The sequence below is a fragment of the Sardina pilchardus genome, chromosome 4 (genome assembly GCF_963854185.1).
Source record: "Sardina pilchardus chromosome 4, fSarPil1.1, whole genome shotgun sequence".
NCBI lineage: Eukaryota > Metazoa > Chordata > Actinopteri > Clupeiformes > Clupeidae > Sardina > Sardina pilchardus.
Genome location: NC_084997.1, coordinates 6,282,909 through 6,296,449, shown reverse-complemented (window position 1 = coordinate 6,296,449; position 13,541 = coordinate 6,282,909). Strand labels below are relative to the sequence as shown.

At 42.8% G+C, this 13,541-nt stretch overlaps 2 protein-coding genes across 3 annotated transcripts; one reads left to right on the top strand and one right to left on the bottom strand.

The window, feature by feature from the left end:
* Positions 1-80: 80 nt before the first annotated feature.
* cir1 (corepressor interacting with RBPJ, CIR1) lies at positions 81-6,791 on the top strand. Its single transcript, XM_062533834.1, has 10 exons — positions 81-254; positions 897-991; positions 1,149-1,222; positions 1,329-1,342; positions 1,451-1,503; positions 1,609-1,657; positions 1,844-1,964; positions 4,562-4,668; positions 5,113-5,198; positions 5,494-6,791. Exons 1-10 carry the CDS (start codon positions 183-185, stop codon positions 6,359-6,361), a joined length of 1,539 nt encoding a protein of 512 aa, XP_062389818.1. The 5' UTR covers positions 81-182; the 3' UTR covers positions 6,362-6,791.
* A 1,667-nt stretch (positions 6,792-8,458) lies between these two features.
* Positions 8,459-11,819, bottom strand: sp9 (sp9 transcription factor). Of its 2 annotated transcripts, XM_062533379.1 has the most exons (3): positions 11,698-11,819; positions 10,397-11,372; positions 8,459-8,728 (listed from the first exon to the last, which is right to left on the bottom strand). In XM_062533379.1, exons 1-3 carry the CDS (start codon positions 11,716-11,718, stop codon positions 8,658-8,660), a joined length of 1,068 nt encoding a protein of 355 aa, XP_062389363.1. In that variant the 5' UTR covers positions 11,719-11,819; the 3' UTR covers positions 8,459-8,657. The 2 variants fall into 2 exon arrangements, with proteins under 2 accessions (XP_062389363.1, XP_062389362.1); XM_062533378.1 differs by lacking the exon at positions 8,459-8,728 and having other exon boundaries at positions 9,532-11,372.
* Between the last annotated feature and the right edge of the window lie 1,722 nt (positions 11,820-13,541).

Below are 13,541 nucleotides of genomic sequence, written 5' to 3'. Positions count from 1 at the left end.
AGCGCAATACTGACGTTTATAATAGTAATGTAAAGGTCGTTCGGCAACCCGGAAGGAAAACATAACAGTCATTTTGCTACAGAGTAGCAGTAGCGAGCAGTAGCAGTTGAGTGCATTGACTTGTCGATGGAAACAATTTAGCAGGGTTTCTGGAGTAGCAGTGTGAATACACTACTTTCAACATGGGGAAGTCATTTGCCAATTTCATGTGCAAAAAGGATTTTCACCCTGCATCGAAATCAAACATTAAGAAGGTAACCAAACAAAACAGGCTGTTAACCACATGTTTATTGTTGGAAAGTTTTGATAACGTTGGCTAACGGCAAGTAAACTAGCAAGAAACTGTAACATGCTACTAACATTAGTTAGTTAGTTATAATTAACGCAAACAATGTAGCCATGACGTTAACCCACCTTCATTTCATGTGAACCCAAATCAGCTGCACAGCAAAAGTGATGTCCATATAGGCTAGTAACAGTTAAACATCCGTTAGCTAACTATCATTACGATTAGCTTCTAACTTAATCCTGATCGTTTTGATAGTTGTGTCGTTGGATTTCTCATTTCTGATGTAACTATACATGTAGTTGTTAAAGTCGTGTTTCGTGTAGTTTACTAATAGTCATGAGTCTAGTAATTCCCCGGAGCACCATAATCAGTTGGATTTATTTCATATGACTCATAGTTACCTATTTCATAAAGAAGTTATAGTAGGCTACTTTTCTTAGGCCTTAAAAATAGTAGCAGCTAGTAGTTAGTAGACGAACACCAACATCAACATTATTGCACTATGCGATGGCAAAGGCAAAGTATTTTGCTGTGTATTTGGCAAGAAAGTTATGTAGGCTACACCGTTGTCATGCAACTGCATTGTGTTGCTTCCTGATGTGTTTAGGTATGGATAGCGGAACAGAAAATAACCTTCGACAAAAAGAAACAGGAGGACCTCATGCAGGCTTACCTGAAGGAGCAGGAGACGTACAACAACAGGTAAGGCTGACAAATATGCTTCACCACTAATGAGAGATGAACCAATGAAAACTGCCTCTTATCCCACTTGTAAACAAAGTTGATCAAGTCTATGTTGCAGAAATTCAGTTCAGTGGAAATGCAGTTGCTGAAGTTAATGTGTTGAACTCTTTTATAGATTATTAATGGGAGATGACCGGGTGAAGAATGGTCTTAATTTCATGTACGAGGCTCCTCCGGGAGCATCAAAAGGTTTGATGATAACATGCTTACTTCAATATCCAACATTACTATCAATTAACACTGACAAGGCATTCACTCATCTGTTCTCTCTCTTCTCTCCCACCTGGTTGAGCAGAAGAAACAAAGGAGGTAATATATAGAATACATATGATTCCATTAAGTCTTACTGTATCACTCTCATTTTAGTTCCCTAATAATTAGGGAATTATTCTTATTTCAATTTTTTTTTTTTTTTAGGAAGGGGAATCTGAATACAAGTTTGAATGGCAAAAAGTCGCTCCTCGTGAGAAGTAAGTATATTAGTAATTGACTATTAACTAGCTGCATTTGTTCCTAATGAAAAACCTTGAGGTATTGTTTTATCTTTACTTTTATTTTCACTTTTTTCACCAAAGGTATGCAAAGGATGACATGAATATCAGAGATCAACCTTTTGGCATTCAGGTAATTATGTTGTTGTTTTTTGTATTATTACATTAATTGTATTGATTAAGTATGAGCTTGTGGACTTTTTTACAGAAACAACTGAAGGTCTCTGTCACTGACGTTGTCTGTCATCTTATTGTCTGATTCTGATGCTGATTGTCTGATGAGTGATTTGGGAGTTGGTCTTTGTGATGCTCTGCACAGGTGCGCAATGTCAGGTGCATTAAGTGTCACAAGTGGGGACACGTGAACACAGACAGGGAGTGTCCTCTCTTCGGCCTCTCGGGGATCAACGCCAGCTCGGTGGCCACGGATGAAGTAGCAGGTCAGTCACTCCGTACCCACTGGTTATTAGTTATGCACCTGTTTAGTTTAAGAGTCTGTTCATTATGTTTTCAGGTATGTTTATAATTTTGGGATTGTGTGTACATTTGTAAGTGAAGATGAATTAGTCTACCACCAGCCAATACATGCAGCATGAAAGACACTTAATGTTTTAGGGGAAATTATGTATTTAGTAAGTTTGGATATTCTTAATGTGACTAGGTTATTTCTGAATGAGATTAATGCATTTAATAGAGTAGCAATTTTTTTGGACTGTTAGACTTAGTCTTTTTCCCCCTTGCATGAAAGGCACCGTCTGTAAACCTTGCAAATACAGTAGTAGGCCTACAGATTCTGTCCAATTAAGCAAATGCCTCCTCAGCTTTCTTAAGATGTCCATTCTGTGTTTGTGCTAAAATCTCTGTTATGAGCACACTGTATTGTCTTTGTAACGGCCAATTCGCACCAAATGTGTGGTGAGTGCTTGGTAGCTGGGATACCTGTCCATGTTCATTTCAGCAACGTGCCGCACTGCAACCATGTGGCAGCTAGAAATAGAAACGCCACCTAGCCCAGCATTTTGGAAGCATTTTCAGCCAAAAATTGGCAGTGAAAAAATGTTTAGATTATCATATTGACATGAATATCATCAACATTGTATAACTGACCCCTTTTACTGATGCTTGAAAGTCACTAGGCTGTGACAGACATTAGAAATATATGGTTTAAGTAGGGCTGTCAAAATAACTGATTAATTTAGATTAATTAATTTGAGATAAAATAACTGATTAAAAAAATTAACGCAGATTAATCGATGACCTTTGACCCGGAGCCATTCCAGAAAAAAAACGACCTGATGGTGTTAAAAAGAAAGTGTCATCTGCAATGTCTGCAGCACAGAAATTGCATATCACCGGAGTTCGTCAACTCTTAAGTACCACATTACTGCAAAGAAATAGTGTTGACATCGCGATTTTGCGATTACATTTTATATGCGATTAATTTAGATTAATTAATCACAGAGTATGTAATTAATTAGATTAAAAATTTTAATCGATTGACTGCCCTAGTTTTAAGATTTTATAGCAACTGAAAATATGAAAGAAAACATGCTTTATTTAATGTATACTTATGGCAGAAACCTGACGTTGTCTAAGCTGTAATCAAATTATGGGGTGGGGTAGTAGGCTGCTCTTCCTCTCTCTCTCTCTCTCTCTTTCTCTCTCTCTCTCTCTCTCTCTCTCTCTCTCTCTCTCTCTCTCTCTCTCTCCCTAACCTCCTTGACTTTTAAACTAAGCCAGTTCCGATGAAGAAGTTGACACAGATTTAAAAATTCACCATCAGTAATTCTGTTAAAGGCTATATGCAGTTCTCTCCCAAACGAGTGTAAATAGAAATAACTTTTTGGCAAACGGAACTCATGGTGTAGCCTACAGAAGGCCTATTGACCATAGCATTATGAACGGGAGACATACATGTACCATACAAGACCAGTGCCGCATCAGAGCTGTTCCTGGTATGAGTGCCCTCATGCAACTGCCATGTAGCAGTGACCAAACAGAGACGGAACACACACGGCAAGGTCGCCGTCTAAATCAGCCGTAATGGGGAAACAGAATGGCTTGGACCAAACCATATACTATTCCAGCCAATCCCTTTTAGGGGCATGGGAGGTAGGGGGTGTGATTGATGGTTGTTGAACTCATGCATCACTGGCCCATCAACAGAGTAGCAGGGCTGTACCTTTCAGTTCTTAATTGTACATTTTTGTACAGGTAGTTCACTGGAAAGAAAGTACAAATCAACTCATTTCTTTATTTACATCATTGTTATAGGTCCAGAACAGAATCATTGTATTAGGAAAAAGCTTTGTTTAATCAACAAAGCTACACCAACTGTACTATCCACGGTCATGGATGGACAATTATGCAATATTGTTCTTATTAATGAATCTTTGGGGGAAATTTAAATTCAGTATTGGCTTAAAAATATCCAAAATGATAAAGATCTGATCAGTGATTCATAAAATGGTCAGTCTGGTTTCCCATGAATTCTACAACACCATTCCCTTTGTGTGTGTGTGTGTGTGTGTGTGTGTGTGTGTGTGTGTGTGTGTGTGTGTTTTCACGTGTGTACACATATGTGTGTCTATGCATGTGTAAAAAAAAGATAGGAGAGAGACTGTATGTGTGTGTGGATGTGTGTGTGTGTGTGTGTTCGGCTTGCGTGAGTGTTATTGCCAAGGTCTTCTGTGCTCCAACCCCCCCCCCCCCTCACTAACTGTGTGAATGAGGCGGTGAGGTGCTGGAGTAATGTGTTTACTGAGGGAGAGTCCAGAGGCTGCCGCTGGCACTGGAGTGCCGTGATGGAGCTCCCCCTGAGCCCAGAGAAAAATGCAATTATTGTGTATTCTGATTCCCCCTAACTGCTGCTTTGGGAGAATAATATCGTATGATTTGCTCAGCCGGAAGAGCAGTGAGTTGATTTGGTGTTCCTTTCTGTTAACAAAGCCGCCCCTGAAATTCCCCTCTGGGGAAGGCAGTAGCGGATGTGGAGCCGACATCAATGGAACTGTGAGGCTGTGATTTGTGCTAACAGGTCCGTCGATGCACCCCTCCGAGTTAATAGCAGAGATGCGAAACAGTGGGTTTGCGCTGAAGAAATGTGTCCTTGGGAGGAACGCCACTGTTTGCGATCTGGGGCAGGTAATCTTCCACACCCCCACACCCCCCCCCCCCCCCCCCCCCATACACACATACGCACACACACGCACACACACACACCTTCCCCGTAACATAAAATAAGACCAATGATCTCTGTGGTAGATCCCCGAGTCCGTGCGTGATTGCGGAAAAGCGGACAATTATCAGAAACGCACCACCGAGCTATTCTAGTCTGAACAAGTTTAGTCAAGAGAGGGCAGATTTGATGAGCTTAACTACTGAAATTATAGGCATGTTGGAATACCACTCAGACTGGCTTTTACAGTCGAGCCTTAGTGAGAATGTTTCTCCTATAGAGCGTATGCCTTTCTGCACAAGTCTGGCGTGATTGCTGTGGATGTGTGCTTAAAGCCAACAGCTATAGAGAACGTATGCCTCCTCATTGTTAAATGAGGACTAGGAGGCTAATGTTGTTTTGTGATGCAGGATTACATCGGAAGTGGAGAAGAAGAGGATCCCGAAGTGGAGTTTCTGAAATCCTTGACCACAAAGCAGAAACAGAAGCTACTCAGGTAAAACAAGTCAGTCTTGATTTATTCACAAAATCACCCTCCCACAATCCTATCCATGGAAATACATCGGTGGGATGAATCTGTCCAGTTATCATCTGTCCAGTTATCAGCTGCCCATGTGTGCACCCAACTCAAACCTAATAAACCATGGTACATTTTCATTGCCATGTGGGAGCACAAGGCATAGTTTATAATATTGTAAATATGTTTTATTTCTGCTGTGTTTTTGTGACCTCAAATAAAAAGTCAGGACAAACATATCTCACTTTTGAAACTGCCTTCTGTCTTGGAACAGAAAACTTGATCGGCTGGAGAAGAAGAAGAAGCAGAAGAAGAAGAAGAAGAAGAGCAAGAAGCAGAAGAAGAGCAAGGGCAAGCAGAAGAAGCAGGCCCGCAAGTCTGACCGCTCCTCCTCGGACTCCTCCGACAGCAGCAGCAGCAGCAGCAGTGAGTCGGAGTCTGAGGACCAAGGCAAGTCCCACAGCAAGAGGAAGAAGAAGACGAGGGACAAGAAGAAGAAGATGCAGAAGAAGGAGTCCTCCAGCAGCAGCTCTGACAGTGAGGAGGAAGAGGAGGAAGAGGAGGGAGCGAGGGGGAAGGCCCCAGAGGCCCGCGGCACCAACCGATCACGGAGCCCCCCGGCGTCCAGCCACCGGCGGCAGATGGACAGTTCCAGAGACGAGGGCGAGGACCGGGGCAGGAGGCGCCAGAGCCCGCCGCGCCGTGACCAGGACAGGACCGGGATGTCCGGCAGATGTGAGCGGCAGGGCGGCCGAGGTGGCGGGAGAGAGAGGAGCAGGAGCGGAGAGCGGGACAGGAGCGGGCGAGAGAGGGAGACGGAGCGGTCAGAGGGCAAGAGGAGGGAGAGAGAGCGCGACCACAGCAGGAGCAGGAGCAGGAGCAGAGACGCTAGGAGGGACAGGAGCCGGAGCCGGAACCAGGGGAGAGAAAGATCCGGAAGAGAGAGGAGCAAGAGCCCAGGCCGAGGCCGAGCCACGAGAGGGAGAAGCAGAAGTCCGAGCCAAGACAAGGGGGCAGGTAGAGCGGCACGAGACCGAAGCAGAGACAGGGAGCGGGGGAGAGCCGGCAGGAGCAGGAGCAGGAGCAGGAGCAGGAATAATGGGAGGAGTAGCAGAGAGAGAGAGCGCAAGCACAGGAACTGATGAGGCCATGTCTAAAGGCAAAGGGGAAAACCAGTGGCACAAGCAACAAGCTGGCACATATCATACTGTTTGTGCGCCACTATTTTTTGGGGTGGGGCTTTATCTTCAGAAAGACATCTTTGTTAAAGTTTCTTTTTCAACTCCATGAAACAGTCTTGCTTAATCAAAGGCAAAATCCTTGTGTTCTGATTCAGATGGTCATTCTGACTCTTATAGTCATATTGGACTTTTTTTTTATGATTCATTAACTGTATGTAAGAAATCGGGAGTTTTTAGAATTGTATTATGTGTTAATGTTTGTAAATCCCGCTCTCTCCTCTCCCGTCATGAATGTGGAAAAAGTAAAAAAGGAAGCAGTCCACACGAGGGCGTTAGCGGACTGCCATGTGTGTAAAGTGGAACGAAATTGATTAAACGTTTTTATGGATCACTGGTGCCACTTCCTCAGTCTCTCCCTCTCCTCCCACTTCTCTCGCCACATAATGCATTTATCTCCACTAGATTTGTACGAAATCATATTTTTCTTTTCAACTGGTGAAATCATTTAAGAATCTTCATCGCTATTCCTATGCGCCCCTGAAAACTAATCTTGTGCCAAGTCTCCTGAAAAGTCGGCCCACGATTTTGGCAGTCAACACTTGAAAGTATCTCGCCCACTTAATTTCCCCAAATACAACCTTGTAAGCAACACATTTGCAGCCTGTTGTTACCGTTTTGAGCTCAAGCAGAACCTAATAAAATGCCCTAGACTGCGAGCTTCTGCGCCTTGGCGTTTCATTTGCAGGCCAGGTTGAATTGAATTAACCTGCTTCTGCTTTCAGCGTACGCATTGGCTTCATTGTTGTTTTTCCAAATCTTGTCGTGTATGAATGGGTTGGATTTAATCCGTGCAAATGTGGAATAGATTGTGAATATTTTCAATGATCGATGCTATTTTGTATTTCGTCCACACTACTCTACAAAGTTCTAAAATGCAGCGATCTAATTTCAGTTATATATTCAATCAATTCAATATGTCGTTTCTGATTTAAGTTAAATGCATCCCTCTTCTTATGGTGTTCCTGCAGGTGTTTTGTGGTCCTGTGATATTCTAGGCCAAAGCATAGCAAAGCAAGCAAAACGTGAATTCATTTGTGAGCTGAACTATGCTTCTAGGATCTGCGTCCAGCTCTGTTTCACACTAGTTGTGGAGCATATTTTTTTGGAAATTGACAAATCCATTTGGCAATATTGATAAACCCAGTGGTGGCGCTGGTGATTAATTGTAACCTGATGGTATTGACAAATGACATGTAGCCTACCCAAAAGAGGAGATAAGTTTTACTGGCAATATCCTTCTTGTATCGTCAGGATTGCAAGTGAATCAGTGCACAATTAGTTTCTCAAACAATATTTAAAGGAATAATCTTAAATCGATGGCCTGCGATTCAGTTGTTTTTGGTTTGTGTTCGAGCTTGTGGTTTTGCACAATGCATTTAAATGTCGGTTCCCGGGTAGACTTGACAGTCGAGCCCTTGACTGACATAATGTGACCCGGGAGTCGTGAAAGCAGTGGCGTGGGCCTTGATCATTGGGATGCCGCGCATTAGAGTTTTGTGTCCCGTGAAGCCGGACAGACATTTCTCTTTGATCCGTCTTTATTGTGGCCAGAAAACAAAGATGACTTCTGCCCAGTGCCCAGCGAGAGGGCATTCCGCGGAAACACAACAAAAGTACTAACTGACATCTCCTACTCTCCGCTGCCCCAGGCGTCTTTTGCATTTAAACACGTTTAGACATTGTCCTTCTATGCTCACGTCTGTAAATCTTGATAGAACCATACAGGCTAATTGCAGTTGTTGTTCGTAAATGCAGTGCTTTTAAACAACGCCTTTCCTGTCACAAAATGTGAAGGGCGAGCATTTTACCATCTTAATTTAGATGTATCTCCTTAATAATAATCACACTGAAAATCAACACAAGCAAATACAAATCAGGAAATGAAAGTCAAACTTTGTCAGTATAGGCCTAGACCTATACTTAGAATTTAATATGTGTTTCAATCACATATCGTAACAACAAATGAAATTGCATTGTAAATAGGCAACATTAATACAGTCTGTTTGACAAATAGAATCCTTTTCTATTTTATCACTTTATTTTTTAGCCTTTTTGCTATTTGCGTTTTTCCTCTTCATATTGCCAGATCAGTCCGACTGGCAGGATACAAAGGAAATGAAAATCATTTTCGTCTATTGCCTTCTGGTCAATTTAACTTCCTCTTCAGAAGGAGCTTGTCTAGATGAGACGCCTTCCACTAACGAGTTCCCAGGCCTGGACCCACGCTGTAATTATTCCTTGGGGTTTTCTTTGGAATCGGACGCTGCACTGGGTAAATACAAAGAAGTCAGAGAGCATCCTTGAACCTTTTCAATACAGGGCCACTGATATTCAAATAGCATGCAAGTAGCATTTGACGGTGCCGCTAAAAGAGCATTTTAAATGCACAATTTGCATATAGCTTTCCTGCATTTTTTTTATTTTAAAAAAGTTCCCATAACACCAAATCAAGTGCATGTTGTAAAAAGCTAAAAAGATTCTTTATGTTAGCCCACTTTTCGACCACCATTTTTCGCTTGACATGCAAATTCAAGCAGTTAATTTGGGCGATTAAAATAAATATTCAGCAGCCCCCTTTGTCACCCGAACCCCCCTTGGAAACCCCCAGATAAAGAAGAGCTGAACAAATGATGTCTCGGAGATTAATTAGATATTTGATAAGACACGAATCCCTAATCGCGAATACAAGACACATGGGGTTGCGATATGCTCCAAGTCATAATTAATGGTATTTAACAAGATTTTCATTTGGGCACATAATGTCTGTTCCGGGGCATTAACTATTGATTTATTCCACGGGGGAAATGCTCGTCAATGCGTTTGCGCTGATCAGTGATTTTGATAGATTATTTCAATAAACATCCGTTATTTTTCTTATATGACAGTCGCATTCTCATATCTCACACATTTCACCCATGCGTTTTTGGATCAATAATACTGTATATGAAATCGAATGGTTTTTTTTTTTTTTTTTTTTTTTAAGTAATGCATGTTCACAGAAAATTCTGAAACACTGAGCGCTTTGGATTTTTAAATCCCTTTAATTAAAAATGAAATTCTTATACGTGTAGCTTTATACAATTAAACATTTATATTTTCGCGAGGAAAGGAAAGTGGGTAACTGAATATTTAAATAGCTGTGTACATACATACTGACATCCACAAAGTGCGTCGAAAGTAAAGAAAACTCCCTGAATTTCAGGATCCACCACGGACAAAACAACCATAACATTTACAAGAAAAATAACATGTCATTTGTTGTCCACATATGTACATGGAAAATTCGACGCAAATGTTCCAGTCAAATTCTTTTGGGTTTCCTCTTTGCGCACGGATCCTTTAAAAATGTCTTTTGTCAAAACACTTGTCAGCTTGAATCCAGGAAAAAAGCAGAAGTGTAATTGGAGATCAGCTGTTTCATATTTAGAAGATAAAATACTAATCAGAGTTGAATTCGTTTTTAGTTTAAACTAAATTAATGACTGTTCTCTCAAAGTGCGGACACTTGATCCCTGTTTAGCAGTGTTTCACAATCTCAAATCTCACTTGTTACCTAAATGAGCTGATTTTTGTCACTATACAGAGGTCATTCTGATATTATATAGCGATGGAATTCAGTCTAGGACTCGTGATGAGGAGAGGGGTCCTTGACCCTGTTAGGGTTGACTCCTTCCAAAAGAAGTTCCGGGGACTCGGACCTGGGTGTCTCGAGGTTACTGGTGTCGGTGTCACTATCGCTTCCTTTTTTACCTCCTCCGCCTGCGGTGTGCGTTTTAATGTGTTTGCTCAGGTGGTCGCTTCTCATGAAGCGCTTGTTGCATACGGGGCAGGCAAACCTTTTTTCCCCCGTGTGGGTACGAAGGTGCCTCTGGAGTTCATCAGATCTGGTAAAGCGCTTACCACAAAATAACCAGTTACAGACAAAAGGTCTCTCACCCGTGTGCCATCTGAGATGAGCTTTGAGGTGCGACGTTTTCCCATATACTTTGCCACAACCCGGAATGTGACAGCTGTGGAGTCCCTTTCTGCGGAGGCTGGCCCCTGCAGGCCCAAGCCGCTCTGCCTCCTGACAGTTGGGGCAGTCGCATGTCGCCCTGCCGGAGTATCTCCTAGACGACCGTGATGAACTTCCTATCGTAGAACTTGTACCTGATATCATGGCATTTGCGGCAGACGTGTCCGTGTAAGTGGGTATGACTGTTTTGAAACCATCTTGTGTCAACAGATGCTGGCCCGTGGACAGGAGATGAGAGGCAGAGGGACTTATACCGGTGGAGCTGAACGCAGAGTGCGTCAGGGTAGAGAAATCGGGGTTGTAACCACTCAGTTGAGAATGTATGGCTTGTGGAGTCCCCGAGTGCAATGAGGTCTGCAGAGAGCTGGCGGGATTCTGCACTTCTAGCCAACTGGGATTGGTATGGACGTCCCACCATGGGGACGCTCCGTTTGCCACTTCACTCGAGATGGTCGAGTGAAAGCCTGACTTGTACCACGACTCGTAGGGGTGCGCCATGCCCACCCTCGGATAGAGACTCTCTGCTGATGTGTGAACTTTGGATATGAAAGCCGACTGTCCCGACTCTTGCGATGCAACGCTGGCCGAGTTCGAGAACAAACTGCTGTAATCAGTAGAAAACGCCGAGGACGTAGGGGACGTGGATGCCAGGCAGAACGCGCTGTTGCCCGTGCCAGCTGTCGAGGTTAGTCCTGTCGATCCCCTACTCGTTGCCACGGTGAAACCGGGCAGACCTGTTCCCAAATTACAGCTAGAGGACGATCTTTTCCAAGGGTGAAATCCACCTTTCGAGAAAGCGCTGGAATCAGGTAATGTGGTGAGAGGACTGGTGTTACCAATTTTGTTGCATGTAGCAGCCAGCATAGCCAAAGGGGTAGTTCCGAATCGTGGTTCTTCCTATAAAAAAGGAAAAGTTTTTAGACATTTAATCCAACTGCTCTATGGAAAGAAATCGCTTTATCCTGATCGACAAAAGTTCCCTGTATGTTAAGAAACATGCCCTTAACGTGGCATTATTAACTGCATCAGACGGACGACATAGTACACGTTTCTTCAAGATAGTAAACATATTCAGAATAATTCCTATTCAGGTAACCAGTTAACTCTTCAAAAGTTCCGAAGTTTGGATTGAAATGAAGGACAACAACATTGAAACCGGCCTATAATCTAAGTGTGAAAGCGCAACATAAAACTTTAAAATACAAAAGCCTGCCTCACTTACCCCAAGTATAGAAGTAGCCATAGCCAGGTCCTGTTTTCTGTTTTGAATCGACCACAAGACCTTGTTTTGTTTCCAATTTCACTCAGACGCGCTCTGCTCACCCAGAGACTCGCGAATTCTCTCCTGGCTCAGAACTACTTCATCTAACTAGTTGTACAGAGCGCGTTCTTTGAAGTACAGCTGGCGAGGAGCCTTAGCCAATCCAAGCACTTGATACTTACCAAGGAGTCGGCTTCAGCCAATAAGATCTTCGACCATGACAGAAATACTAAAGCGTGCACGTCAATCAATAACACTGATCCCACTGTCAAGCTCCAAACGAAACGATTTTTTCTACATTTTCTACATTTACCGTCAAGATTCTTCACATTATGTCTCCTCGCATAATACTGTGCAGATCATAATTAATTTCAATAATCACGACGTCTTCATTAGGTAAGCATTTGGTTTGTATTGCTGTGGAATTTATATTAGCCTATACTTTGGGTGTTGATGGATTGTGCCATTTCTTTTGATTTGCAATGCATTTAGACTGTTGATACGGGCACTAGGTTAGATAGGCTACTGCTTAGTGTAGGTTTGAATGTCATTATTTGTCTATAGTCTGTCCTTTAACACTTGACATCATGTACTGTATATTTCCGTGCGCAATGCAACGTGATATTCAGTCAAAATGACTGAAAGTATCCTAGGTTGCGCCTCTAATCTCATCTGCCAGCCAATTTGAAGGCAGTTGTTTTCTGTCATCATTTTGGTGGAGTTGACACAGTTTAGCGCCTGTCGTTGCTTTAGAAATAAATGACACGTGAGCACAAGACATTTTAGCTTTAAAACTGATACCGGAGCGTGGCAACGCCATTGGCGGGTTGCCGGCATTGCCACGGGTGGATGACATTGCCATATTGCCACTTGATGAATCGGTTAAAACTATACTGAGGACTTACGAACAAACCATGGGATGCCTTAAAGTAATTCCCCGTCTTTATCTGAGCTCCGTCTTACATCTGGTAGCCTGTATGTATGTATGTGTGTGTGTGCGTGTGTGTGTGTGTGTGTGTGTGTGTGTGTGTGTGTGTGTGTGTGTGTGTGTGTGTGTGTGTGTGTGTGTGTGTGTGTGTGTGTGTGTGTGTGTGTGTGTGTGTGTGTGTCTGTGTCCGTGCGCGCGCGCGTGTTTTTGGCTGTGTTTGTGTGAGTGGAGTGCGCGCGCGTATGTTTTTCAGCGATTGCGCTTAGCGCGCGTGCGCTCATACCAACACTTGTTTTAAATGCCTGTAGCTAGGTGAGCTCCTCGCTAAATAGCCTACAACTGGCCGTATCATGGTTCAAAGAGGGGGCCGCTCAAAACAAGGATGGTTCGGTCAAATATTTAGTACAATATGTAGGCTATTTGTCTCAAGAGTGTTTTTTTCCTTCTTCTTCTTATTTTCTCTCTGGACAGAAATTAATTGCTTACTCCGTCCGTATCCACATTAAGAACTGTCATCTTTATATGTCGATGAAGATGACACGGATGGAGCTGCTAAATAGATATTTTATAAGGGTTGTCAAAAAGCACTGCGAGCTTCTCATCGCCATTCTTATGTACCAATTGTGGATTTTCTTCAGTGAACCTGTCTACTGTCTCCTTTCAAAGATCAATGCATTATGCCAACGTTCTCAACAGCTTGTTAAAACATTTAGGGGTAATGACATAATGTAACAATAGTCTGCTTTCGAGTGAATCATCATCCCTTTAAAAGTTAAAGCAATTTTCTTAAGAATGGCTGCACCGAAAGCTGTGCATTACAGTATTCAAAACGGCCAAATAATGCTCTATTATGGAGCTTGAATGCTGCCAGTCAGTC